Source organism: Ursus maritimus, unplaced genomic scaffold (genome assembly GCF_017311325.1).
Source record: "Ursus maritimus isolate PB19 unplaced genomic scaffold, ASM1731132v1 scaffold_30, whole genome shotgun sequence".
Classification (NCBI taxonomy): domain Eukaryota; kingdom Metazoa; phylum Chordata; class Mammalia; order Carnivora; family Ursidae; genus Ursus; species Ursus maritimus.
This window is the reverse complement of record NW_024425564.1, coordinates 4,136,743-4,163,398: the sequence shown is the minus strand read 5'-3', so window position 1 is coordinate 4,163,398 and position 26,656 is coordinate 4,136,743. Positions and strand designations below refer to the sequence as shown.

Genomic DNA, 26,656 nt, shown 5'->3' with positions numbered 1-26,656 from the left:
CAACAGTTTTACCTTTCCTACTGAATTAGCAAGAAAGAATAGCTCTGAAAACTACACAAAGAGGAGCTTTTCTTTTTGATTACAGAGGGTGTCACATGGCTGGCTCACACCAGCCTTTGCTGCCCTGGGTTGGAGATGCACTGTTACCAAGGCCCCTGGGTGGCCCTGGGAGACAGCCTCAGCCCTCTCACCCTCTGAGAGGTCACTATAATAGGATTCTGACCATAAGCAGCTAAAACACAGAGTCCAGTTTCTGAAATGAGTATTTTAGCTCCTGAAATGTGACTGCCTATGTTTCAAGTGCTACAGATTTATCAGTTTCTGAAATTCAGTCAATATGCTGGAAATTTTTAAGCTGGGTTAAACAAAGCTTCCAAACAGATTGAGTTTAATAGTATCTTGGTCCAACAAGGCCATGACAGACTACTTAATAATTTTACTCCATTCATGTTCATACAGAACATTTTTCTAGTAATAAAATAAATATATGTTCAATGCAGAAAACTTGATGATCTCTGAGCTAACCCAAAGACAGCCACTGTGAACATTCTAGTAGACATTCGTTCAAGGAGCATAGCATCTAGAGGTGTGCGTGCTGAGACTAGATGTTCTGGATTCAAATCGTACCTTGAGCACACCTGGCTGAGCACAACTGTTTGGACAAATTACTTAATCTCACCAAACCTGTTTTTTCTCACCCATAAAATGCAGACAGTAACAGTTCCACCATCTTACAGGGTCTGGAGAGGAGTAAATGAGGCAACATTTGCAAAAGGCTGAGAACAGAACTTGGCGCATAGTAGGTGTGCAAGCTGTATTACTTATTTTTTCTACACAAATAGACACACACATTTCTTTCCGCTAAATGGTTTTATATTATAAATGCTGTTTCACAGGCTGCTTTGACCACTTAGGAACGTGTCACAAACATTTTCCTTGTTAGTAAATATTTTTTTACTACATACACAGGATCCTCCCAGCAGAGCTGCTGCAGGTGTTCTGAAGCGTGAGCCATACTTTGACAGCACCTGATCTTGGCGCTCTGAGCACAGCAAGAGAAATAAGAACCCAGCAACCGAAGCAAAGTTAAGGCAAAAGTTTTCAAAACGGCCAGGAGCTGATGATGTGGCCCGGCAGCTTCGCCCCCAGGTGAGGTCATCTCTGCTGGGAAGGCTGAATGTGAGATGTGCAGACAGGTGAGCGGTGCACTCAGGAAGGAAAACGCAGAACCTGGTGAGCAGAAGCCAGGAGGCTGAGAAGAGATTAGAAAGGCAGCTCATCCACCCTGGAAGACAGGGGCTGGGCCACAGGCGCAGTGATGAGGCTCCAGGAGCCACACTGTATTCCTGCTGCCGTTCCAGCCCCCGTGAGTGAGGCCTACCTGTGCTCCTGTGACCCAAGTTTCCAGTCCTGCAAGGCCTGGCTGGACAGCTGCTGTGACACTGGCATATTCTTCCTCATTTAACTGAGAGACCTGCGGGTATGTTTACTCCTGACAACCCAAAGGGCCTACCTCATATTTATGGGGCTGCTCTAGTAGCCCCGTCAACGACTGAAACGTTTATTTTGTTAAGTACTTGCTATGTGTTAAGCACTGGGGATTGAACAGTGAGCAACAGAGGATGGTAGCCGGCTACACAGAAGGTAAAGTCTAGCACAGAAGACAACTAAACAAGCAGTATCATTATAGCATGACAGACACCGTGATGCTAGAAGTACAGATGGCAAGGGAAACACACAGGAAGAACAGTGGGTCCTCTATCAAAGACTTGATGGAGGAAGGAACCTTCAGGTTGAAAGACAAAGTTAGCCAGGTGTGCCAGATACAGCAGAGCGTTCGTTCAGTACACACTCCCGCCCAATGTGGACTCCACAACCACCGGCCTGTTGAAGTTACAGAGTCTTGATAAAGCAACAGTGGGCGAGATCAGCATTTCCAACCAGGCCACCCAAGAGGCTTGGCCTCAGTTAACAGGGAGGGCCTGGTTTCTCTGGTGGGTATGAAATATAGAAAGGTTTAAGAGAATCAAAATAGTAAAATATTTCTATGTTAAGAAGGAGACCAGACATAATTTACGATTTTATAATGTGTAAAAAAATTTGGCCTAGGGGCACCTGGCTGGCTCAGTCAGTAGAGCATGCGACTCTTGATCTCAGGGTCATGAGTTCTGAGCCCCACGTTGTGCACGGAGAGTACTTAAAAAAACAAAACAAAAACTAACAAAAAAAAACTTGGCCTATTAGATCATAACCTCAGTTCTGAAAATATAATTGAATAATTTCTTTCTTTTTTTTTTTTTTTTAAGATTTTATTTATTTATTTGACAGAGACAGCCAGCAAGAGAGGGAACACAAGCAGGGGAAGTGGGAGAGGAAGAAGCAGGCTCCCAGTGGAAGAGCCCGATGTGGGGCTCGATCACAGAACGCTGGGATCATGCCCTGAGCCGAAGGCAGACGCCCAACGACTGCGCCACCCAGGCGCCCCCTGAATAATTTCTTTCTGACTTGTGTTTTTAAGTTAAAAATCTTAGTAAGTTTACATATATTTAATGGGAATAAAGAATCTAAGACTCACCTCATTTGTACTTTTTTTTTTTTTTTTAAATATTTATTTACTTAAGTAATCTCTACACCCAGTGTGGGGCTTGAACTCAAAACCCCAAGATCAAGAGTCACATGCGCCACTGCCCGGGCCAGCCAGGCACCCGTAAGTTTAACATATGAGATTCACAGCACATTTTGTTGAAGAGCTTCATCAGGTTTTTATTTTTTGAGTCAGACAACTGAAGTTCTTTACAAAGCCCTTCTATTTAGCTGTATGAATCCAATTTGAAACATCTAAAGCTCTTTAATGAACTGTTCTAAGGATTATCCAAAAGTGATTAGTAAAATCTCCTAGGTTCATATAGAGAGCAGTCAGAGCTGTAAACATTATGAAAAAAACTAAGTTTTTGAATGCGTACTTTACAAAAGTTGTAAAATTTCGGAATCTAAAAAATAAACCCCTGAATAGTGATTTCTGCTTACAAAAGCTACCCTTCAAGGGCAATTAAAAAAAAAAAAAGATATCTATATCTATCTACATCCTCTCTGATTCCAAGTCTTGTACTCTGTTGATGGATGTGGAATTGGAAAAACCATCCCCTCTATTTTATTTTCATAGAAGCCACTGGAATGTTTGTTTCTGTAATGACATTTCACTAATTTTTATTGTTTGTGCAAACATTTGATTTATTGGGTACCGTGTTCTAAAGTTGCAAGCAGTTCACAGACATTTATCCTTTCAATCATGCTGGAATAAAGTACAGGGTGTGGTATGATTCTCCTCGGACTTCCTCAGAGTCAAGCAGGGCTTAATTTCAAGCTCAGGACCCCGTGTGGACAGCAGGTAAGGGGGATCCTGAACATCGGAAGACAGGTCTGTGCTGTTTGTCACTACCCTCTGCCCCACCCCCACTGCAGCCTCCCTCTCACCGACTGACGCGCCGGAGGGCATTACCAGGAAACTAAGGGTGAACAGGGTGCCCTACACCCATTCTTGCGGCTCACTGCATTTCTACTCCAGTCACCCAGTTCTCTCCATCTTCGCTGCACGTGTATAACCCACGGAGGACTCAACCATAATACTCAGAATCCAACAACAGTGATGGCATCTGCTAGAAGCTCTCCCGAGACAGCCGCCAGACCCAAAGGGCTCCACTAAAGCACAGCGCTCAGATCTGCCCCCACAACTCCTAGAACCAAGTAGCAAGTTTTGCACAAAGTCTCTGAACTTTTCCCGTTCTCTTTATTCTAGAACCCTCACTCTATTTCAGGTCTTCCAACCACCTTTCCGAATCTACAACTGCCACAGAAGCTCCTTTGAACATCACATTTGCTTTAGGTGTCTCAGATCCCACAGGACTCAACTGGATCTGAATTAAAGTTACGCAGCTTAGGCCCACCAATGGGCCCTGCCACACGTAACTTGAACAGTCAAGCCTCTGAGATCCTCCAGAAAGGAGCAGGCAAAGATTCTGGTGCCCTCAGGCCTGGGAAGGCAGAGTGCAGAATCACGTCTGCCCCTCCAGGTCACCCTACCCCCGCACATTCCCCATCATCCCAGGTCTGATAAGAAAGGAGGACACCAAGTCTTACTAGCGCGAGAACGCCTCCCACAAGCTCTCTGACAGTGTTTATGGCTCCCTACGCTCAGATCATTTCCATTTGGGTATCTCTTCAGGACTGTGATTGTTCCATCCATAGTTCCACCTGTCACAGAAGCACGTATTAATTACTTTCTGTTCACCTAGCTGTGTAGAGGGAACACACAGAGAGGATTTAAACTACAAAACAGACTTTTTGCTCTCAGAGATTATAGCCTAGTTACAGACACCAGATATATGATAAAATGACAGGGATACGAGCCAACAAGTCTGTAGGAGTTCAGAGCGAGGGAAGAATTCCTGAAGCACTTCAAGGGTAAGATTAGTCTCCGAGGGCTTCAGCAAGGGCTGGACCCAAAAGAGAAGAAGAAGGATTTAGACTTGTTCTGAGTGCTATTTTAGATGTCCTTAGAATCAGTTTTAAATTCCCTCTGGAAAAAGAAAAGTACTAGCCACGTGGCCAGGGCAGGTAAACGGGGGTGAGAAAACTTACACCACCAGGTTAGCAGTCTTTCGTGAAATGACATAAGCAGAGCGCAGAACAGCGTGACACAACAGGCTATGGAGGAACATTAGTTCCTTCCTCCTGGTGTCGAACTGCGATCTGTTTCTCAGTTTCCCCAAACCGTAAGGGTTTCCCTTGAAGTAAGGGAACTAAGGGTCCCACACTTTACTTCTTCTGACTCCTATTCTAGAGGGTCTAGTAAGATATACTGGGCACGGCCCAGGAACTCAGTACATATATGCTGAAGATTGTGTGACTAAAACCAAAGAAGATACTGTTATCTCTCTAATAGCACTATTACCAACAGCTTCTGGCTAACAGAACTGCTGCTTCAGCCACTGTTCTATGGCCAGGACCCACGAACCAGAGGAGAACGACGGCCTTCTCCTCCTTCTCCTCATCACTAATGAGAATGAGCCATTTATATCAATACCGCCTGTCCCTCTTGTTTCTCAGGGCTGATGAACTATTTGTTCTTGATCTTCTGCCACAGGTAACAGAGGCAATGGTGACAGAGCTCCACGGGAAATCACAAAAGACTGTCGATAGAATTAGATACAGTCACTACTAGAGCCCTCTCCCTGCACAGAGTGGCCGATAAACATTACCATGTCACAACCCGATCATCCCTTTAATCAAGGAAGCACATGGTAACTGTTAAGTGCCTTCCTTCTGTGATCCCGAGTATGTTTATTCAGTGAGTGATGATGAATTAAAGAACTACACAGACATGACAGATTCGTGATTACAAGGTCCCGCCAGGCCCTTTCTGCTCAGCGCGTACCTCCTCACAGACTTCACGGACTGCTGCCACACTCGGCTCCTCCTCGGGCTCCATGCCTCCCCCAGGGACAATCCATCGGTCTGGATGGCGACTACTGCTCACGAGTAGCACCTGAAAGTCACAGAGGTCACGTGGGCAGTTAAAAAGAAAAAAAAGACACATTTGTACAAACTCAGACTCTAAACAACACAAAGTTAAGTACCTGAGACCTATTTTTTATTTATGCCTCTCCAGGTATAGGTAGGGGAGCTTTCGTTTCTAGTGGGAAGAGTACACAATCCACCTTGTAAAAACAGAAGCATCTGAACCAGTGGCCATTACTTCTACCTTCCCTCAGGCTCTCAGTCACTTGTCCTATCTATCCTCTCCTTTGTTCCCTTCCCTAAAGCCCTTTGAACACAGAGCTGACAAGCATTGGGGGGAGAAAAAAAGTCACTGATAAGCGTGTGAGCGATGTGAAGGGCTGGCCAGAAGGAAGGAAGGCCTTAGCCCTGGTTGGCACCATCGTCCCAACACCTTCCCTCCCAGGTCGTCACTCCTGTGTGTCCCAGCTCCTGGTCCATCCGATGGCCACAAGCCAATACAACACACCACCCTAAGTTCTAAGTGTGCGCTGAGAACCCAACTCCCTCATCTATATGTAAAGTTGGAAAATTTCATCATGCTTTCAGCTGAGATAAAACTAGAATTTTTTTATTAGGAAATTTCATTAAAAAATGAGAAGACACCAACCAAACATACACACAAAATCTTGATACAGACTATGGTTTACTAATGTAAAATTAACCAGCATCCTAGTTATGGCTGAAATAAAATCCTAGAATGTCCCCAACTCCTTCTCCTTATCCCTCTCTAGGGCAGATGCTAAACAGTTAGCTGGACTCTTCCCTTGGAGGTAGAATTAGGTTGGCATTACTTCCAAAATGAAAAGAATCCTTTACAGCTCCCTATACTATCACTTTCTGATGAGGTCTTTTGAGCCTCCATCCCTATTCCAAACATATTCCCCTGTGCACTTCACTTCTACTCTGCAGTCATCCTTGTTGCCTGGAAGAAAATGCTACATCCTCTGTAGCCCCTGCAGATTCTACCACTGACTTCCCGCGACCTACCTGCCGGTCCTCTCCCATCTCTCCCTTGAGGTTTCTGAAAGTATATGGGCCCTCAGAAATTCTACCTTTTTCTTCATCCTTAATCCCTCTTCTTCATGTCATGATAGATTCTCTAGTGCTCCTCTACGAAATCTGCAACCTGCTGACTCACAGGGGACCACGGAGTTAAGAAGGAGATCCATGAATCCATGTACAGTCACCAATACGCAGCCCACAGATGGAGAAAATAATGTCTTTATATTTACGAGTACTGTTTTTTAAATGTATGTAGGTTCTACTTTACATAATTCCAAATAATTTAAAATAATATGAAACCCACAGGAGCTTTGGGGTGATGTGTATAAATGTTTAATCTAAGAGATATTAAAAGTATGATGTGGAAGGTTGTATGAAATTTTGTTTTTAAAGTAAGAGTCCTCATTGTACTCCCAGCACATACCATATAAAAAATTAACTCCAAATGGACCAACAACCTAGATGTAAGAGCTAAAACTGTAAAACAGAGATAAATCTGAGGTGTCTGGCTGGCTCAGTTGGTAGAGCATGTGACTCTTGATCTTGGGGTCACAAGTTTGAGCCTCACTGTGGGGGCAGAGTTTACTTAAAAAAATAATTTAAAAACTAAAAAATAAATAAAACAGCAATAAATCCTCATGACCTCGAATTTGGTAAGATATGCTGAATTCTTAGACATGATGCCAAATGCATGAACGAGAAAAATTAGATAAATTGGACTTCATCAAAATAAGAATCTTCTGTGCATCAAAGGACATGATCAAGAGTGTGAAAAAACGACTTACAGAATAGGAGGAAATATTTGCAAATCATCTATCTGATAAAGGTCTGCTGTCTAAAATATGCATACATAAAAATATAAAAACTCTTACAATGACAACAAAAAGACAAGCAGCATTTCTCCAAAGAAGATCTACAAATAGCCAAGGAGCACATGAAAAGATGCTCAACATCATTAGTCAGTAGGAAAGTGCAAAGTAAAACCGGCATGAGATATCACTTTACACCCACAAGAATGGCTATAATTTTTAAAAATAACAAGAACTGGCAAGGATGCAGAAAAATTGGAACCCTCAAACATTGAGTAAGAATGTCAAATAGTTCAGGCGCTGTGGAAAGTTTACGGTTCCTCAAAAGTTAAAAAACTACCATAAGGGGCGCCTGGGTGGCTCAGTCAGTTAAGCGTCCAACTCCTGATTTTGGCTCAGGTCATAATCTCAGGGAGGTGAGATGGAGCCCTGCATCGGGCTCTGCGCTCAGCGGGGAGTCTGCTTGAGATTCTCTCTCCCTCTCGCTCTGCACCCCCATCCCTTCTCTCTCTCAAAAAAACACAAAAAACCATATGATTTAGCAATCCCACTCCTAGGTATATACCCCAAAGAACTGCGGACAGGTGCTCCCATACTTCTACACAAATGTTCACAGAAGTATTATTTACTGTAACCAAAGCATGGCAACTTCAAAGTCCATCAGTGAATGAATGGCTAACATGGCAAACACAAGCACAGGAAGAGTCCTCACATAAGAAGAATGAAGCACTGATACATGCTACACAGCGGATCAACTTTAAAACATGATGCTAAGTGAAAGCCAGACTCCAAAGTCACATATTGTAAGATCGCACTGATGTGAAAGAGGCAGAATGGGTCAATCCAGAGATAGAAAGCAAACTGCCGGCTGCCAGGGACTGGGGGAAGGGAAGATTGGAGAGTAACTGCTTAATGAGAGTACAGGATTTTGTTTGGGAGTAAAAAGGTGTTTTGAAACTGGATAATGGTTGCTAAATGCCACTGAATTAGTGGTACTAAAGGCCAATGACTTGTTCACTTCTAAATGGTTAATGTCATGTTATGTGAACTTCACCTCAATAAAATAAAACTGGTTTTAAGATCACAGTAAATTTTTAAAAGCTAAATTTAGGAGTCAGTGCTACTACTTTCTACATACGAGTCTACACTCCAGGGGAGTGGCCTTCCCAAAAGTTATCCTTAGTTTTATATAATATTAAATGATACGGCGGAAATAATACACTATTTCCATAAAAGAAAAGGAGATCATTGCCACACTCCTTCTCCTATCTTGATAACTGTGGCAAATCTTACATTTAAAAAAAATTCCTTATTGAGTACACTTGTAATGACACAGGGTGTTAATATGTAAATGATGAATCATTAAATTCTACTCCTGAAACCAATATTACACTGTATGTTAACTAGCTAGAATTCAGATAAAAACTTACCCAAAAAATTCCTTATCAAAATAAAAATAAACCCAAACACAATCATGTTCGTTAATTTAAGTTAAAAAGTTTTTTTTTTAAAGTCCTCCAAAGACTCTAGATAATGGCATTTAAGTCATAACAATCCAATCTGCCAGGAAACCTCAAGAAGAAAGAGTAGAAAAATGGGTTAATCTTCACTGATTTGTTATAAAAACATGTAGTCTTTCCTCCTAGAGTTCTCCCACTTCTTGGCAAAGTGTTACGCAGCCATTCTAAACCTAAGCATTTGCTTGAAAGGCTGATGAGCGCCATCCAACTAGGTTATAGACCAAATGAAAGACGTTTACAGGGACAATTCCAAGCCAAAGCAAAGGAAACCTCTAATATAAAATATAATTTAATTTCTAAATTTCAATCAATGTGAAATATTAATCAGTAAATCTAGAAGTGTTATTACTCTGCACATTCGAAGTATGCCTATGTGAGGTAATATTACGTATAATACCGACACTGGGAAAAACAAGCCTCATTACTTTGTAGTCACACTTCAAAGCAAACACTATTACCCGTAAACAGTTCTCCTGGGTAAGTTTCCTTGACAACCCACTGAAAATTTACTGCAAAAAAACCCCAAAACATTCTTTACTTTAGCCGGAGGCTTTACTCCTTCTTATCTTATAAAACACTAAATGGTGCTTCTGGTCAGTAAATTCCAATTCTGAAGCTTGATTTTTAAATACAAAATTATCTGAAATTAAATGGCAAAGCTCCTAAATCTGAAAATGACATACTAAGGGGAAAAAACCCCCACAGAATTTGTTATTTATTCAATAAACATTCATTAAGCATCATCATAAGCCAGGAATGACAGCTGCAGATTAAATCTCTGCAATTTTAAGGCAGATCAGAGTTGGGGACTGGACAACCAGGTATTAGACCTTTCATGAAACTCTTATCACAAGACAGGTGATATCGGTGCAGAGATGGATAAATGTATCCATAGAACACACCACACCCAATTCCTGTATTTATGATACAGGTGGTCCCACAGAGCAGGAAGAAATCAACAGGTTGGGCTGGGACAAGTTGTTATCCACATGGACACAGAGGAAAATCATTATATTGATTAGGGACACATGTATGCAAGGAAAGACTAAAGAAATCCGTGGGAATAATAAACCTAATGGGGGAAGATTTACATAAAGGGTTTAATTAACCTTGGAACAGTAATGTTTTATTTCTTAAACATTATTAAAGCAATTTTAAAAACCTTAATACAAATTTTCAGAAGAATATAGAAGAGGGACTCCCAGGTGGCTTAGGTCACAATCTTAGGGTCCTGGGATCAAACCCCACATCGGGCTCCATGCTCTGCTTCTCCCTCTCCCTCTGCCGCTCCCCCTCAACTAGTGTTCTCTCTCACTCATTCTGCTCTCTGTCTCTCTCTCAAATAAATAACTTAAATCTTACAAAAAAGAATATAAAAGAGCACCCCTGCCCTAAAGGAAATGAGTATCTAGTGGAGACGGGAAGAAAAACAAAAAGACAGAAAAAGAGTAATAATACAGAGTAAGAAATGCTTTGGTTAAGGTAGGCATGGGATACGACAAAGATTGAAAAGAGACACCTAACCCAGGCTGGGGGCCGGGGTAGGGGTAGGGGAAAAAGGCAGTAGAGGGATGGTAAGAGAAGGTTTCTTAAAGGAAGTGACTTGAGTTAAAACCAAGCTCAAGAAGGACATTTATTCAACAAAAATCGGAAGGCTACTATGTGCCCTTGTGCTTATTAGGACATAAAGGTAAGGCAGATACAACCTCAGCTCTTGAGAAATTTAAAGTCCAGTGGATAAGACAGACGAGAAGTCAGGTAACTGTTTATATTCAGTAAATGTGGCGGAGAGCATGGTGGTCACCAGATATTTTACGTTCTTGTTTATGGTATTCCAAGCCCCCCTGCTATTAGGTGAGGCCATCTGACTAGTTCTGGCTAAGGAAATGTGAGCAGAAGGGACGCACCCCACTTCTGGGCTGAGGCAGGGAGAAGCCCATCCAGCCTCTCTTTTCCTCTGTCATAGTGCCCAAGGACGCAGTGAGTTCCAGTTGGTGCGGCTATAAGCTGGGGCCTCTGAATGGAAGAGTTCCTATGGAGAGCACAGCCTCTGAAAAGTGGCTTGTAACAGGCAATACAACTGTGTTGTATTAAAACAATGAGATTATAGGGTTAATTTGTCATTGCAGGATAACCTAGCCTATCCTGATTATCAGTGTGAGAGGTCAGTGAAGGGTCTAAGGGTCTCTTCTGTTGACCACCTCATAACCAAGCCTTAAGCATAGAGCTTGCCCCATATTAGTGGCCAATAAAAGTTTAATAAGCAAATGAAAGAATGGTCCAATGATGTAATGAACAAATGAGCGCTTTAAAAAAGGAGTGCAGAAAGCATACAGAAGGGGTTACTTAGGGAGGCTGAACAAAAAGGCAGGGGTCCAATTATCAAGAATTTGGACTGAAACCTGAAGGCAATGGGTAAGTCAAGGAAGTTGTTTAAGCAAAGAAATAACATAACCCATTTGTTTCTGTTTTTAATTTTAAGAGTTTATTTAAACAAAAATTAATTCCTTCTGGGCAGCGCCAAACTAGAAGTGGCTAGGAGAGTTCCTCCCAACTTGGGTTTTAGAAAGGTCACTTTGACTTGAGCTGGACATGGGCAAGCCTGGTAGAACAGGTTTCTGCATTTTGGGTTGAGAAAGGATGAGGACAGAAGTGGGAGTGGGAAGGAAGTTACAGGTTCTCAGATGAACAGAAAGAAGCAGCCACAGGACCAAGTGATTGACAGATGATGGGCTAGGCCAACGGTGGAGCTGCCCTTCACCACTGAAAATGCGAAAGGTCAGTGGAAAAGGGAACCTCAGGGAGGATATCTTCTGATCATATGAATTGAGAGTATGAGATGTTAATGAATATTTCTAGTGGACAACACATAAATGTGGGACTGGAGCTAAGAAGAGGAAAAAAGAGATTTGGGGAAAAAATGGTCTTAGACTCCTCGAGCCAGGATGAGACTAACACAAGACAGAATATACGTATTTGCAAAGTTCTAGCTAGAGGAGCTATCCCCAGCCTCCCTACTTATTGTCCACCCCGCTTGGTATCAGCAAAGTTTCTCCCATCACCAAGAGCAGGTGGGGTTAATATAGTCCATGTATCCCATGTTAAAGTACTGGAAATATTTTCCTTAAAAAATCAGATTATCTATGGTGATAATCTCCATCATGGGAAATCCTGATTAACGAGCTACAGATCTTAGACATATTACTAATTTCCAAAAAACTATATTCAGGAATGCACCCAACATGATCTCATTTCCAACAATGCAATGCCCCTGACATTGGACAGTCCCTCAGCACTGCCACTACTGCCAGAGAGCTCTGCTGCTAACCCAGATGGCATGAGGACTGCACCCGGTGAAATCTGTGATATGCCCTGCAAACTGCTTCTACAGACAAAGCCCTTCTAATCATTTCTGGGTCCCTTCTTAAAAATAAGACCAGGGGTGCCTGGGTGGCTCAGTTCGTTGAGTGGCTGCCTTTGGCTCAGGTCATGATCCCAGGGCTCTGGGATCGAGCCCCATACAGGGCTTCCCGCTGAGCAGAGAGTCTGCTTCTCCCTTTCCCTCCTGCTCGTACTCTCTCTCCTTTGCTATCTCTCTCTCTCAAATTAATAAATAAAATCTTTAAAAACAAGTAACATTTAAAAAATGACCAAAATAATAACAAATAATTATCTGCACTTGCTTGGATTCCAGATAAACAGAAGTGTTACTATTTTTTACAGAATATATTTTATATACATATATACACAAAGTGTGGAGCCCAACATAGGGCTGAATTCAGAGCCCTGAGATCAAGACCTGAGCTGAGATGAAGAGTTGAATGCTTAACCGACTGAGCCACCCAGGTACCCCATACAGAATACTTTACAGAACAGCTGCCACAAGTTCTTATGCACAAGGACCCTATAAAAATATTTAAAAGATGAGTAAAGCTCAGCAAGAAGTCAAATAACTTGTTCAAGTTAAAACAATAAATTATCACAGGGCCAAGCATTAGTAGGATCAGTTCCTAGGGTTTTGAAGCCATTTTACCCTTTGACTATTTTTTTCCTACACAGGAGCTCAAAATACTGCTAAAGTAAGGAACAAGTAGACATAAACAGTCAGTTTACAAAATGCCTTATAAACATCCCTTCTCTTTATCTAGCGAATCAGGCTGTTTATTTAATGAAAGGATATTCCCTGTCTAGTACAAAGAAACACCGTATCGTGCTGTGAACAGATATTCTGACAGTTTTACTTTGGAAACAACAAGGTATTTTAAGAACAATATGAAAAGGTGGTCAGAGACACAAACTCTCCTGCACGGCATTCTTAAGTAGGAGTCCCAGGGCACACAGTGTAACACTAGCCTTCTGAGCGAGGGACTGCCCGCTCTTCCCCAACTAATGTCCAAATGTTAAGACAACCACACAAAAGCATTTATATCGCCTGGTAGTCAATGACTTTATTTCTAAAAAGAAGACTAAAGAAACCAATAAACTTGGCTCAATCTGCAGGTTATATGAAAGAAGACTGCAAGTTGTTGGATGACACTGTTTCAACATAACTTACTGGAGTGTCTCAGGCGATTTCCGTAAACCTTAACCCGCTCCCACAACCTCTGTATATACTGAAAGAAAACAGACTAATCCTGGGGGGAAATAAATACCAACAACAGCAGGTAATATTTATTCAGTGCCTACTTTGTGCCAGATGCTGGCATTTTACACATTCTATTTTTAATATACTCTTCCTAATTTTCAAACAACCACACAAGCTGGGTATTTTTCAATGCTTGCCATTACAGCCATGAGGAAACCAAGCCTTAGATGATCTGGTGATGTGGCAAAGGGCACAGAAAAGGTCAGTGCTGAGCTAGGATTCAAAACCCAGTCTACATGTCTGATTCTGACCACCAGGCCGCTGAGAGCCTGTTACACCCATGATGTAGCCAGCCCTATATGAAAAACCCTCTGAAAACTTAACTGCCACTGGATAAAGGGAGAAGATGAAGAAGGCATTCTGATCTAATCTTGAATTCAAATCAAGGATTTGGACCAGTTGTATGAGCAGAGACTATTTGCTTGTTTATTACATCTTCCTCGGCCAGAGCTGTCTTCTACGTAGAGGAGGACTGTGAACTCCCCCCCATGTTATGCAACTCTGTACGCTTTCTTTTCTGAAAACATTTATTAATAAATATAAAAAATGGCTACTAATCCACAATACGAGGCTCTGTTATTTTTCACATGTTTAGACACTACCATAATTCAAGTAATTCCTCACTGAAGCATTTATTCCATAAACAACTGCTGTCCAGTCATCACTTGCTTATAAAGGAAGTGAGGCATGGAGGAAGGGGGGTGAGTGGGAGGCAGAGATGTATAAAAATACATAAAGCCTACCCCTGAACAGCCCACTCTCTCATGCAAGGATTGGCAAACTGTGGCCTATGGGCCAAATTCAGCCTACCGCCAGTTTTTGTACGGCCCATGACCTAAAAAAAAAGAAAAAAGTTTGAAAAAGTCAAAAGAAGAATATTTGGGAACATGTGGATTTCTATGAAATTCAAATTACTGTGTCCATAAATAAAGTTCATTGGAGCACAGCCATGCTCGTTCACTCACCTACAGCCCATGGCTACTTTCAAGCTACAAGGGCAAAGCTGAATAGTCCCGATAAAGATCAAGTGCCCGCAAAGCCAAACATAATTTCTATCTGGTCCTTTAAGAGCAAGTTTGCCAACCTTTGATCTAATGAAGGGCCCGAGCAGCTATAACAACATGTTGATATGAGAGAGGGGGGAAGACTCTGAGAAGGTCCCGGAACACTTCTCAAGAAGGAACATGTGAACTGGGCCCAGAGGACTTTGCCGAGCCCAGGAAGGAGAGGTGCTCCAGACAGGGGCATCGCAACTGCCAAGGCACAGATGCGGAAAGTGTGTTCTATCCACAGAATGCTGAGAAATCCGAGTAGTCTGATAACGGTGTAGGGTGCACGATGGGAACGAAAAAGAGGGGAACGGAGGAAGCAGATAAATTAGACTGGGAAAACTCCTATAGCAAACATTATCAAAGAGTTACAGCATCTGAAGACAACTGGGAATCCTTGTTGGTGTCTAAAGAGGAAGATGGCAATTTCATTTGTGTTAGAAGCCTACTGAATCTGGAAGATGAATGAATTATGGGCTGGAGTTGGGACAGGTCAGGTAGAGAGGATAAGCGATGATTGGCATCCCTGGAGATGGGGACCAACAAGTAGCTAAGTCACATTTAGGGGACAGCAATGGCAGGGACTGGTAATTACTCAGAAAGGAGGGTGCTGTGAAAGGATGCATAGACTAAGGCTTTTAATTGGGGTCAACAGGTGGTCAGAGATACCTGTTTTTCAAGAGACAAACAAGAGGGGAGGAATGGGAAAAGAAAAAAGTTTGAGGCACCTCTAGAAGTTAAGCTTCCTGCACTCTATGTAATGGGAACTTCACAACCTCAATTTCAATGTCCATTTCAAAGCATTCACCCCTGCAACAATGACTGCCTCTGTACAGTACAACTGGTGCCACTAAGGAGGAGAAGGCATTTTCTTTAAAGGCATTTCTTTAAAACCTTGTGTACAGCTTGAATATTTTAGAACAAGCATGTAAGATTTTTATAACTGGCCAAGAAGAATGCCAAGCATTATTCCCTAGGAAATTTCTGAAAGCCAAATAAGAGTGAATGAAATATTTAGAACGTTCAAGTTTCTTGAGGTCATTAAAACAAACGAAGCCACAGCAACGACATTCCTGACATCCATAAACTGCATTATTTTCCCACACACGATCTTAGAACTGTAGGAATACACTGTAAAATCACTGTGCATCAATACGCTGGTTTTGCTGGGCCATACAGAAATGAAGTCTTCCAAAATACGGTTTCATAAAGAGACATCCACTGCAGACTCAAAGGCAGGTAGGTATGCATCGTGTCCCCAGAGTGGCCTGAACAGATCAATCGTATTTCAATCTAACTCAAGACGGCAAAGTTGAAAACCACAGTTGTATGCTGTCTACTTTATAGAGCAGGGCATACAAGTCGGCCTCACACCAATCAGCCATGTGACTACAAAGAAAAAAAAAAATCCAGACTTCAATTTTCTCAGACTCTCAACCTTTAAAATGAGGTTGTTCGAATAATCTCGAAATCCCCACCAGCATTCACATTCTATTGCTCTAAATTCACACAGGTGTGTGTGCCTGGGAAGAGTGCTTCCTAATTTCCCTCTTTTTTTATAACCTATTTTTTCAATAGTACACACTGCACTTGTTAAAAAGGTACAAAAGGACATTCTGTGAAAAGTAAGCCTTCTATCCTAAGTCTGTCCCCAGAGGCACTTCTTACGAAGGCTTCTTGAGATATCTTAGCATATACGAGTATAAATAGATACACATTATTTTTTCCTCTTTGTTATCTCAAATAGTAAGCCATCACACAGACTATCCTACCTTAGTTTTTCACTTAAATCGCAGAAATCATCTCATCACTACATACCAAAGAACCTCCTCTTTTTTTCTTTTAATGATCACATGGCAGTTTTAAAAACTCCTTTATTTTAGAAAATTTCAAACACACACAAAAGCAGAGGAAAAATATAATGAAGGGTGCCTGGGTGGTGCAGTCGTTAAGCGTCTGCCTTCGGCTCAGGGCGTGATCCCAGGGTCCTGGGAATGAGCCCCACATCAGGCTCCTCCGCTGGGAGCCTGCTGCTTCCTCTCCCACTCCCCCTGCTTATGTTCCCTCTCTCGCTGGCTGTCTCTCTGTCAAATAAATAAATAAAATCTTAAAATATATATATATATAATGAATCTCTAAGTATTCATTACCCAGCTTTAGTAATTATCAACATTTTGCCTATCATGTTTTATTCACCTAAACCCCACTCCCAGAGTATTTTAAAGCAAATCCCTGATATCAATATATTTCATCACTAAATACTTCAGCTACATTAACATTAACAGATAAGGACTTAAAAAAAATATGATCATGGGGCACCTGGGTGGCTCAGTTAGTTAAGGGTCCAACTCCAGATTTCGGCTCAGCTCATGATCATGGTCGGGAGATCAAGCCCTGTGTCAGGCTCCCCCCTACCCTGGCTTAGTAAGGAGTCCGCTGAAGATTCTCTCCCGCTCCCTCTGCCCCTCCCCCAACTAGCGAATGTGCACACTCTTCTCTCTCTAAAATAAATAAACAAATCTTTAAAAATATATATAACCACAATGTCATTATTATACCTAGCAAATGAACAATTTCTTACAATCATCTAATGAACAGGCTATATTCAAATTTCTCCAATCCTTTAAAAAATGTTATTTTACAACTGGTTTATTTAAATGAAGATCCCAACCAAGCCCACACATTGTATTTGGTTGATATGACTTGTACGCCTTAGTCTAAAACAGTTCCCCCTCCTGACCCATTGTTTTCAAGCCACTTATTTGTTAAAGAAAACAGATCATCTATTTATCTTGCAGGATTTTGCACATTCCTGCATTTGCTAATTTCTTCCCTCAGTGGTAATATTCAACTTGGTCCTCTCTCTCCCATGGTTCCTGTACCCCGGTGGTACAGGATCTTGAAGCCTAATCAGGTTTGGATTTGTTCTGGCAAGAAAACGTCACTGCCCGTGCCACATACTTGCTACAGCATCACACTATCAGATAGTAAGATCTGACGTCACCTTTAGTGATGAGATGAAACTGGTGTCAAGTACTGTCATATGATGTGTCCATGACAGAGCTTACCATCAGCCTTTCTTTGACCGGTTTTAGCGTCTATTAATGACACCCGTCTATATCCGTAATTGCATTAGGGAATGCAAATGATAATTTTCTAATTCCACTGTCCCTTTTATATATATTAGCTGAAATTTCCACCACGAAGAAACTTCCCCACTGACTGATTACCCTAATATAGGAAAGGCAAGATAAATGCTTTCTTCCCTCCTAATTTACTGATTTTTAGAAAAATGAGATGATGTGCAAGCAACCTCCAAATATTTTGTTGTTACTGCTGGATCACTAACTAGTAAATGTTAATACTTCCTGTGTTTCAATGACTGCAGTCATTTGTCTTTTGATGCTGCCACCTTCAACCAGCAAGAGCTACTTCAGGTTGGCTCCCGTCTCTTTTTTCATCCAGCACTTCATTATAAAAATTTTCAAACATACAGCTACGCTGAAAGAATTGTACAGTAACCACCCATAGGCCTATCACATATATTCTACCAGTAATGCTTTAAAAAACTTGTTTATCTCATATCTTTTTGACATAAATCTTTAATCTTTTTTGTCGCTGTAACATCTGACTCATTGTAAGCATTGCCTGCCCCAGATCTGAATTCAGCTGTTTCTCTAAGGAGCCCTGGTTCTTAGTGGGAAATGATATTTAGAGACCTCGATTTAGGTACTGGTGCTGTTGTGTTGTCAACGCTTCTGAGGCTTTTCAATGGCAGACAGGAACTACATACTAGAACAAAAACAATAAAAGGAATAATTGAAGAGAAAAATGAATTATGGGTTATACTGGTATTTCCATTTCAGATTTAAAGTTACTGAGCTTTTGTGGTACCTGGGTAGTTCAGTCAGTTAAGCATCTGCCTTTGGCTCAGTCATGATCCCAGGGTCCTGGGACAGAGCCCCATGTGGGGCTCCCTGCTCAGCGGGTAGCCTACTTCTCCCTCTCCCTCTCCCTCTGCCCCTCCCCCTGCTTGTACTCTCGCTCTTTTGTGCCTGCACTCTCTCTCAAACAAATAAATAAATGAAATCTTAAATAATAATAAAAAAAATAAAGTTACTGAGATTTTGGGGCACATAAATAATAAAAAAATAAATTTACTGAGCTTTCGGGGCTCCTGGCCAGCTCAGTAGATGGAGCATTCAACTCTTGATCTCAGGGTTGTGAGTCTGAGTCCCATGTTGGGTATAGAGATTACTTAAAAATAAAATCTTAAAAAAAAAAGTTACTGAGGGGCGCCTGGGTGGCACAGTCATTAAGCGTCTGCTTTCGGCTCAGGGCGTGATCCCAGCATTCTGGGATCGAGCCCCACATCAGGCTTCTCTGCTAGGAGCCTGCTTCTTCCTCTCCCACTCCCCCTGCTTGTGTTCCCTCTCTCGCTGGCTGTCTCTCTCTGTCAAATAAATAAATAAAATCTTTAAAAAAAAAAAAGTTACTGAGCTTTTAACTTCTTGGGTTTTATGCTTATAATCTTTATGCTGAAAATACCATTAATATAATTATATAATTTAATAGCTTCAAGTTAATAGCACTATTAACCATAAAACCCCTAACAGCATGCTGTTCAGGGTTTCTTTGTAGTTCTTCTTAGCCTAAGGATAGATCCCACTAGAGGTGTTCAATCAACACACTGTTTTAAAGTCACATGAAAGATTTAATTTCTTGTACGATTATGCCACTACCTCGATACACAATTCATTTGTTCGTTTTTCATTTTTAGAAAATGCAATTTGTTGTAACTGAATTATAATTCACATTCACTGGAATTTACAGATTGTCAGGGTACAGTTCAATCAGTATGACTAATGCATGCACCTGATCCCATACACACTCTTACAAGGGTACATGTTTCCATCTCCCCAGAAAGTTCCCTGTGACTCTTTCCTGTCAGTGCCCCCAACCCAGAGGCAATCGCTATTGTGATTTATACCTTCAGAGATTAGTTTTGCCTGTTCTGGGTCTTCATATAAATGAAATCGTACATATCCCCACTGGGGATTGTATTATATGGTTGTACCACAATTTATTTAATCAGACCAGATGGACGTTTTGGGTATTTCCAATTTCTGCTATTAAAACAACACTACCATAAACAGCCCTGTACATGAATCACTTCCCAAATGTGAATACATTGGTAGAATGCATACATTCATTCACTCATTCATTCAACTAATATTCACTGAACATCTACTCAGTGCCAATCACTGTTCCAGGCACTGTGGATACAGCAATAAGCAAAACAAAGGCCCTGTTCTTTTGGAATGTACAATTTAATGGAAGAAGACAGACAATAAACAAAAATAAAGTCAGGTGGTCAGAAGTACTAACAAGAAAAATAAGACCAAATAAGGAAGCAGAAATTAACAGAGTACTCTTTTAGACAGGGAGGTCAGGGAAGGTCTCTCTCTTAAGAGGGGATGTTTGAGCACAGATCTGACTGAAGTGAGGAAAACAAACCCTTAGCTCTCTAGGGAAAGGTACCCTCAGAAACAAGGCCTGCCCTGAGGCTACGAGGTCAAAGTAAGAAGGCCAGAATGGCTAGAGCAGAATAAGCAAGGAAAAGAGCAGGAGAAGGGGGACAGGTCATAGAGGGCTTCACAGAACAAGCTAAGGAGGTAAGGACTTATCCCAAGTGAAGAAGAATGCCCTTGAGGGGTTCTAAGCAAACATCTGGAACAGAATCGCTGGAAGACCACATGGAGCCTAGACTGCAAGGTTGAACAAGGGTTTGATAAGAACCATTAGGAAGATCTAGGATAGTCCAAGGAGAGAAGTGAAGATGGTTTTAGACTAAAGGGGTAACAGGGGGACAATGAGAAGTGGTAACATTCTGACTCTTCTAAAGGCAGAGCCAACAGAATTCTTGACACGGGCTATGAAAAAAGAAGGAAGTCAAGGATGACTTCAGTTCTTAGACCTGAGCAAATGGACAAAATGGGAAAACAATGGGAGGCGCAGGTTTGGCAGGTAATACCAGGAGTTCAGCTTTGCACATGTGAAGTCTGAGCGGCCTATCCAACACACAGATGGAGCTGCTGAGAAGGCAGCTGGAGAGAGAAGTCTGCTGTTCAGCAAAGAGGTCAGAGCTGGAGATTAACATCCAGCAATGTGCAGAATTTGGGGCTGGATGAGGTCACTTAGAAAGTCTGGAGCACTCCTGGCCTGAGCCCCGGGGCTCTTCAATATTTTGCAGGATCCAACAAAAGAGTCCAAGAAGGAACAAACAGTAAGTATGAAAGAACACCAAGCAATGGGGCATGCAAGAAGCCAAGCAAAATATTTGAAAGAGGAGGGAACGATCAACCGGGTTAAATGCCACTAAGACATCAAGTAAGAGGCAGACTAGTAAGAACTGACCACTGGATTTAACAACACAGAGGTCATTTGTATGATGATAGAGCTATTTTCTTTATAGAACCTAAGAACTGCTATGCCAAAGATAAGACACATTTGTAATTTTAATAAATGCTGACACTTTGCCCTTCATAGAGGTTGTACCAGTTTGTATGCCTGCCAGTACCATATGAGACTGACCGTTCCCTCACATTCTTGCCAACACATGGTATTATTCAACTTTCTAACATTGGCCAATCTGACAGGTGAAAAATGGCATCTCCTTTTAGTTTGAATTTGCATTTCTCTTATAAGAGAGGTGACACGTCTTTCATATATTTGAGAGTCACTTGTATTTCCTTTTCATACCCTCTGCCAATTTTTCTATTGGTCTTTTTCTCACTGACCTGGAGAAGCTCTTCATGTATTATTAAGTAAATTAGCCTGGTGATTGTTGATTTGACTTTATGGTGATTTTATCATGTAGAAGCTTTCTATTTTTATTTTTATTTTTATTTTTTTAAAGATTTTATTTATTTATTTGACAGAGATAGAGACAGCTAGCGAGAGACGGAACACAAGTAGGGGGAGTGGGAGAGGAAGAAGCAGGCTCCCAGCGGAGGAGCCCAATGTGGGACTCGATCCCAGAATGCCGGGATCACACCCTGAGCCAAAGGCAGACGCTTACGACTGAGTCACCTGGGCGCCCCAATTTTTATGTATTAATTGTGTAATTCTTTCTTTTTTGTTGCCAGTCAGATGACTGCTTTTCCCCTGAACTTTAAGGAAGCAATGTTTATTTACTATTTATTGACCAAAACTGTATAAATTTAGAGGGTACGACGTAATGATTTGATGCTCGTATATAATTACCATTTTGTGTGGTGAGAATATTCAATTTCAAGTATGCAACACAGTATTACTAACTACAGTCACCATGTTATACATCAAATCTCCAGAACTTCATTTTATAAAGCTTAAAGTTTGGGCACCTGGCTGGCTCAGTTGGTAGGGCATGCGACTCTCAGTCTCTGGGTCATGAGTTCAAGCCCCAAGTTGGGGATAAAGGTTACTTAAAAAAACAACACAAAAAAAACAACTTAAAGTTTATACTTTAGATCAACATCTCCCCATTCCCCCCCCCCCAGACTTTGGTAACCACCATTCCACTCTTTCTGAGTTCAACTCTTTTAGATTCCACATATAAGTGAAATCATATGGTATTGGTCTTCCCTGTCGGACTTACTTCACTCAGCATAATACCCTCAGGATTGACCCATAGGTGTTATAAATGACAGGATTTCCTCCTTTTTATGAATAATATCTGTGTGTCAGTGCATGTGTGCCACATTTTCTTTATCCATTCATCCCTCAACACTTAGGTTGTTTCCATGTCTTGACTACTGTGAATAATGCCAAGATGAACATGGGGGTGGCAGTTATCCCTGTGAGATATTCATTTCATTTCCTTCAGATGCACCCAGAAATAGGACTGTTAGATCATAGGGTAGTTCAATTTTTGGAAGAACTTCTACACTGTTCTCCATAATGGCTGTACCAATTTATATTCTCTTTGGTGAGTGTTTAATAGTATGTCATTGTGGGGGTTTTTGCATTCCTTTGATTACTAACGAGGTTGAGTGTTTTAAAAAATGTTCTCAGGCCATCTGGGTTTCTACTTCTATCGCAGGTTTGATCAATCAATCAAGTTTAGGGTCCATTTTTCTACTATGTTCTTTTCCGATTGTTAAGAATTCTTTACAGATTTTTGTTATATATTCACATATTTTCTCCCATTCTTGAGGATTCCCTTTTCATTCATTTTTTTTTTTTTGGTATCTTTTGATGAACACAAGTTATTATTTTGATGAAGACTTCTTTTTCCCCCTTATGGTTAATATTTTCTATTTCTTGTGTAAGAAATCCACCCCTTCCTTGAGATCATAAAGTTCTTCTGCATCAGGAGTTTGGAAACTATAAATGGTCAGGTAGTAAATATTTTCAGCTCTGTGGGCTGTATGTATACTCTGTCACAACTATTCAGCTCCACTTTTGCATCACAGAAGTAGTCAGAGACAATACATAAATGAATGTGGCTGTGACTCAAGAAAATTTTATTTAGGGGCGCCTGGGTGGCACAGCGGTTGAGCGTCTGCCTTCGGCTCAGGGTGTGATCCCGGTGTTATGGGATCGAGTCCCACATCAGGCTCCTCCGCTATGAGCCTGCTTCTTCCTCTCCCACTTCCCCTGCTTGTGTTCCCTCTCTCGCTGGCTGTCTCTCTCTCTGTCAAATAAATAAATAAAATCTTTAAAAAAAAAAAAATTTTATTTACAAGGGCGCCTGGATGGCTCAGTTGGTTAAGCATCCGCCTCTTGATTTTGGCTCAGGTCATGATCTCAGAGTCGTGGGATCAAGTCCTGTATTGGGCTCAGGTGCTGGGCGTGGAGCCTGTTTAAGATTCTCTCCCTCCCAGGGGCGCCTGGGTGGCGCAGTGGTTAAGCGTCTGCCTTCGGCTCAGGGCGTGATCCCGGCGTTATGGGATAGAGCCCCACATCAGGCTCTTCCGCTATGAGCCTGCTTCTTCCTCTCCCATTCCCCCTGCTTGTGTTCCCTCTCTCGCTGGCTGTCTCTATCTCTGTCGAATAAATAAATAAAATCTTAAAAAAAAAAAAAAAAAGATTCTCTCCCTCCCAGGCGAAAACAGAGAGGGAGACAAACCGTAAGAGACTCTTAACTGGAGGAAACAAACTGAGAGTTGCTGGAGGGGAGGTGGGTGGGGGGATGGGGTAACTGGGTGATGGCCATTAAGGAGAGCACTTGATATAATAAGCACTGGGTGTTATATGCAACTGATGAATAACTAAACTCTATCTCTGAAACTAATTATACACTATATGTTAATTAATTGAATTTAAATTATAAAAAAGATTCCCTCCTTCCCTTTCCCTCTCCCATCCAACCCCCACTCTCTCTAAAAAAAGAAAAGAAAAAAAAAAAGAAAACTTTACTTACAAAAATGAGCCATCATTTGCCAATCCCTGTCCTGCACTATCTTTTGATGCTCTTTTAAATGGTATTATTAAAAAATTTCAATTTCTGTTAATTGCTACTATACATAAACACATTGATTTCTGCATATTGACCTTATTATCCTATGCCCACACTAAAATCACTTAATAGTTCTAGTATCTTTTTGGTAGATTCCTTAGGATTTTCTACACAGATAATCAAGTCATCTGCAAATAAAGAGTTTTACTTCTTCCTCTCTAATTTATATACCATTCATTCATTCATTCATTTTTGCCTTACTGTACTGGATAGGACTTCCAGAACAATGATTAGCAGAAGTGGTAAGAACAGGCATCCTTATTTGGTTCACTATCTTAGGGGGAATGTATTTATTTTCTCAATACTAAAGTATAGAGCCACCTGGGTAGCTCAGTCAGTTACTATCTTAGGGGGAATGTATTTATTTTCTCAATACTAAAGTATAGAGCCACCTGGATAGCTCAGTCAGTTACTATCTTAGGGGGAATGTATTTATTTTCTCAATACTAAAGTATAGAGCCACCTGGGTAGCTCAGTCAGTTGGGCGTCTCTTGATTTCAGCTCAAGTCATGATCTCGGGGTCGTGAGACTGAGCCCCCAATTGGGTTCCGCGCTCAGCAAAGAATCTGCTTGGGATTCTCTCTCTCTTCCCCTGCTCACACTCCCCTGCCCCTCCCCCTGCTCACACTCTCTAAAATAAATAAATAAAATCTTTAAAAAATAAAAAAAAATGTATTAAAGGATAATGGTACCTGTTTTCAATAGACCCCCATTATCATGTTGAGGAAGTTCCTATGTATTCCTAGTTTGTTGAGGCTTTTTATCATAAATGGATGTTGGATTTGTCAAATGCTTTTTCTAAATCTGCTGATGTTATGATATGGTTTTTCTTTTTCAGTCTGTTAATGTAGTGGATTACACTGATTGATTTGCAAATGTTAAATCAGCCTTGCATTTCTGGAATAAACCCGGTTACACAGTCATGATCTATTACTCTTTTTGTATACTGGTGGATTCAAGTTGCAAATATTTAGTTAAATAAATATAAACAGGACTCAGGAATTAACTTGAAGAGGCTCCTACGGGTCAAAAATCAATATGATGAACTCATGGACTGAAGCATTCTTGATGTACTTTAACTCATTACTTTGGGGAATAATGGTACACTAAGGGGAAAACTTGTCTTTGCTATATGAACTTTTTACAGTATGATTATGATATTGTGGGGAGTTTCTAAAAGAGAGTGCTCTCTTTCAGAAATACTTACTGAAAATACATGGATAAAATTGTATGCTGTGTAAGACTTGACCAGATAATAGAGAAGGGGAGAAGTGGTTAAGGATACACATGAAGCAAAACTAGCCATGAGTTGATAATAGCTGGAACTGAGATACATGAGGGCTCATTATACTATCCAGTCTACCTTTGTACAGATTTGAAATTTTCTTTTTCTTTTTTTTTGAAGATTTATGTGCATATGCATGAGTGCACACAAGTTGGGGGGGAGAGGAGGGGCAGAGGGAGAGAGGGAGGAGGAGAGAAGCAGACTCCCCACTGAACTCAGAGCTCCACCCAGGGTTGGATCTCATGCCCCTGAGATCATGACCTGAGCTGAAACCAAGAGTCAAGAGTTGGATGCTTAACTGCCTGAGCCACCCAGGCACCCCCAGATTTGAAATTTGCAATAACATTTTTTTTAACGTCTTGGTAATTTTTAGCTATGTACTTCCATATATATTTGGGAATTAATTTATTCTTAAAAACCTGAGATTTTTATTAGTAATGCAAAAGGAATAGGTTAATTTGCCAAGAACCGTAATGTCTTCTAATTCATTAACAAGGTGTAGTTTTCCACTTAATGTAGGCTGTCCTTCAAATCTCTTATGACTTGAATTAAAATGGCATAATTAGGGGCACCTGGGTGGCACAGCGGTTGAGTGTCTGCCTTCCGCTCAGGGCGTGATCCCGGCGTTGTGGGATCGAGCCCCACGTCAGGCTCTTCCGCTGTGAGCCTGCTTCTTCCTCTCCCACTCCCCCTGCTTGTGTTCCCTTTCTCGCTGGCTGTCTCTATCTCTGTCGAATAAATAAATAAAATCTTTAAAAAAAAATTAAAAAAATAAAATAAAATAAAAAGGCATAATTAGAAGGTCCTGCCCCGTCCACGACTATAACAAAATGACTTCATGTCTTCCCACAGAAATTTATGGTTTTAGTTTTTTAAATGTCTATATTTCCTATCTACAATGGAAATTATTCTGGTATAAACATAAGAAAAGAATCCAATTTATTTTCTAGATGACCTGCCAATTTATTTCTGGACTATATTCTGTTGATTCATTTGCCTATTCCCAATCCAAATTCCAAGCATTCTATGATAGGTACTATAGTTTTGCAACATGGTTTAAGTGGACTAGACGTCACTATTCCCACCCTTCAGTCTTCTGTTTCAGAATTTTACTGGCTATTCTTCCATGTTTGTCTATCCATTTGACCCTCAGAAATTGCTTGAGTGATTTAAATAAAACACTTATAATTTCTACAAAGAACAAGTTTAATTTATAGATTAACTTAGCAGGAGCTGACATCTTACAATGCTCAACCTTCCCACCTAGGAATATGGTACATTTTTC

General features: G+C 41.1%; 1 protein-coding gene across 1 annotated transcript in view; it reads right to left on the bottom strand.

Annotated features, from left to right (window-relative positions):
- The window catches only part of LOC103665476 (diphosphoinositol polyphosphate phosphohydrolase 1), a 105,675-nt gene that overhangs the window by 41,575 nt on the left and 37,444 nt on the right, over positions 1-26,656 (bottom strand). The window contains exon 2 of the mRNA XM_040644740.1: positions 5,435-5,545. Coding sequence (XP_040500674.1) covers positions 5,435-5,545 — 111 coding nt within the window. The remainder of the gene's footprint in view (positions 1-5,434; positions 5,546-26,656) is intronic.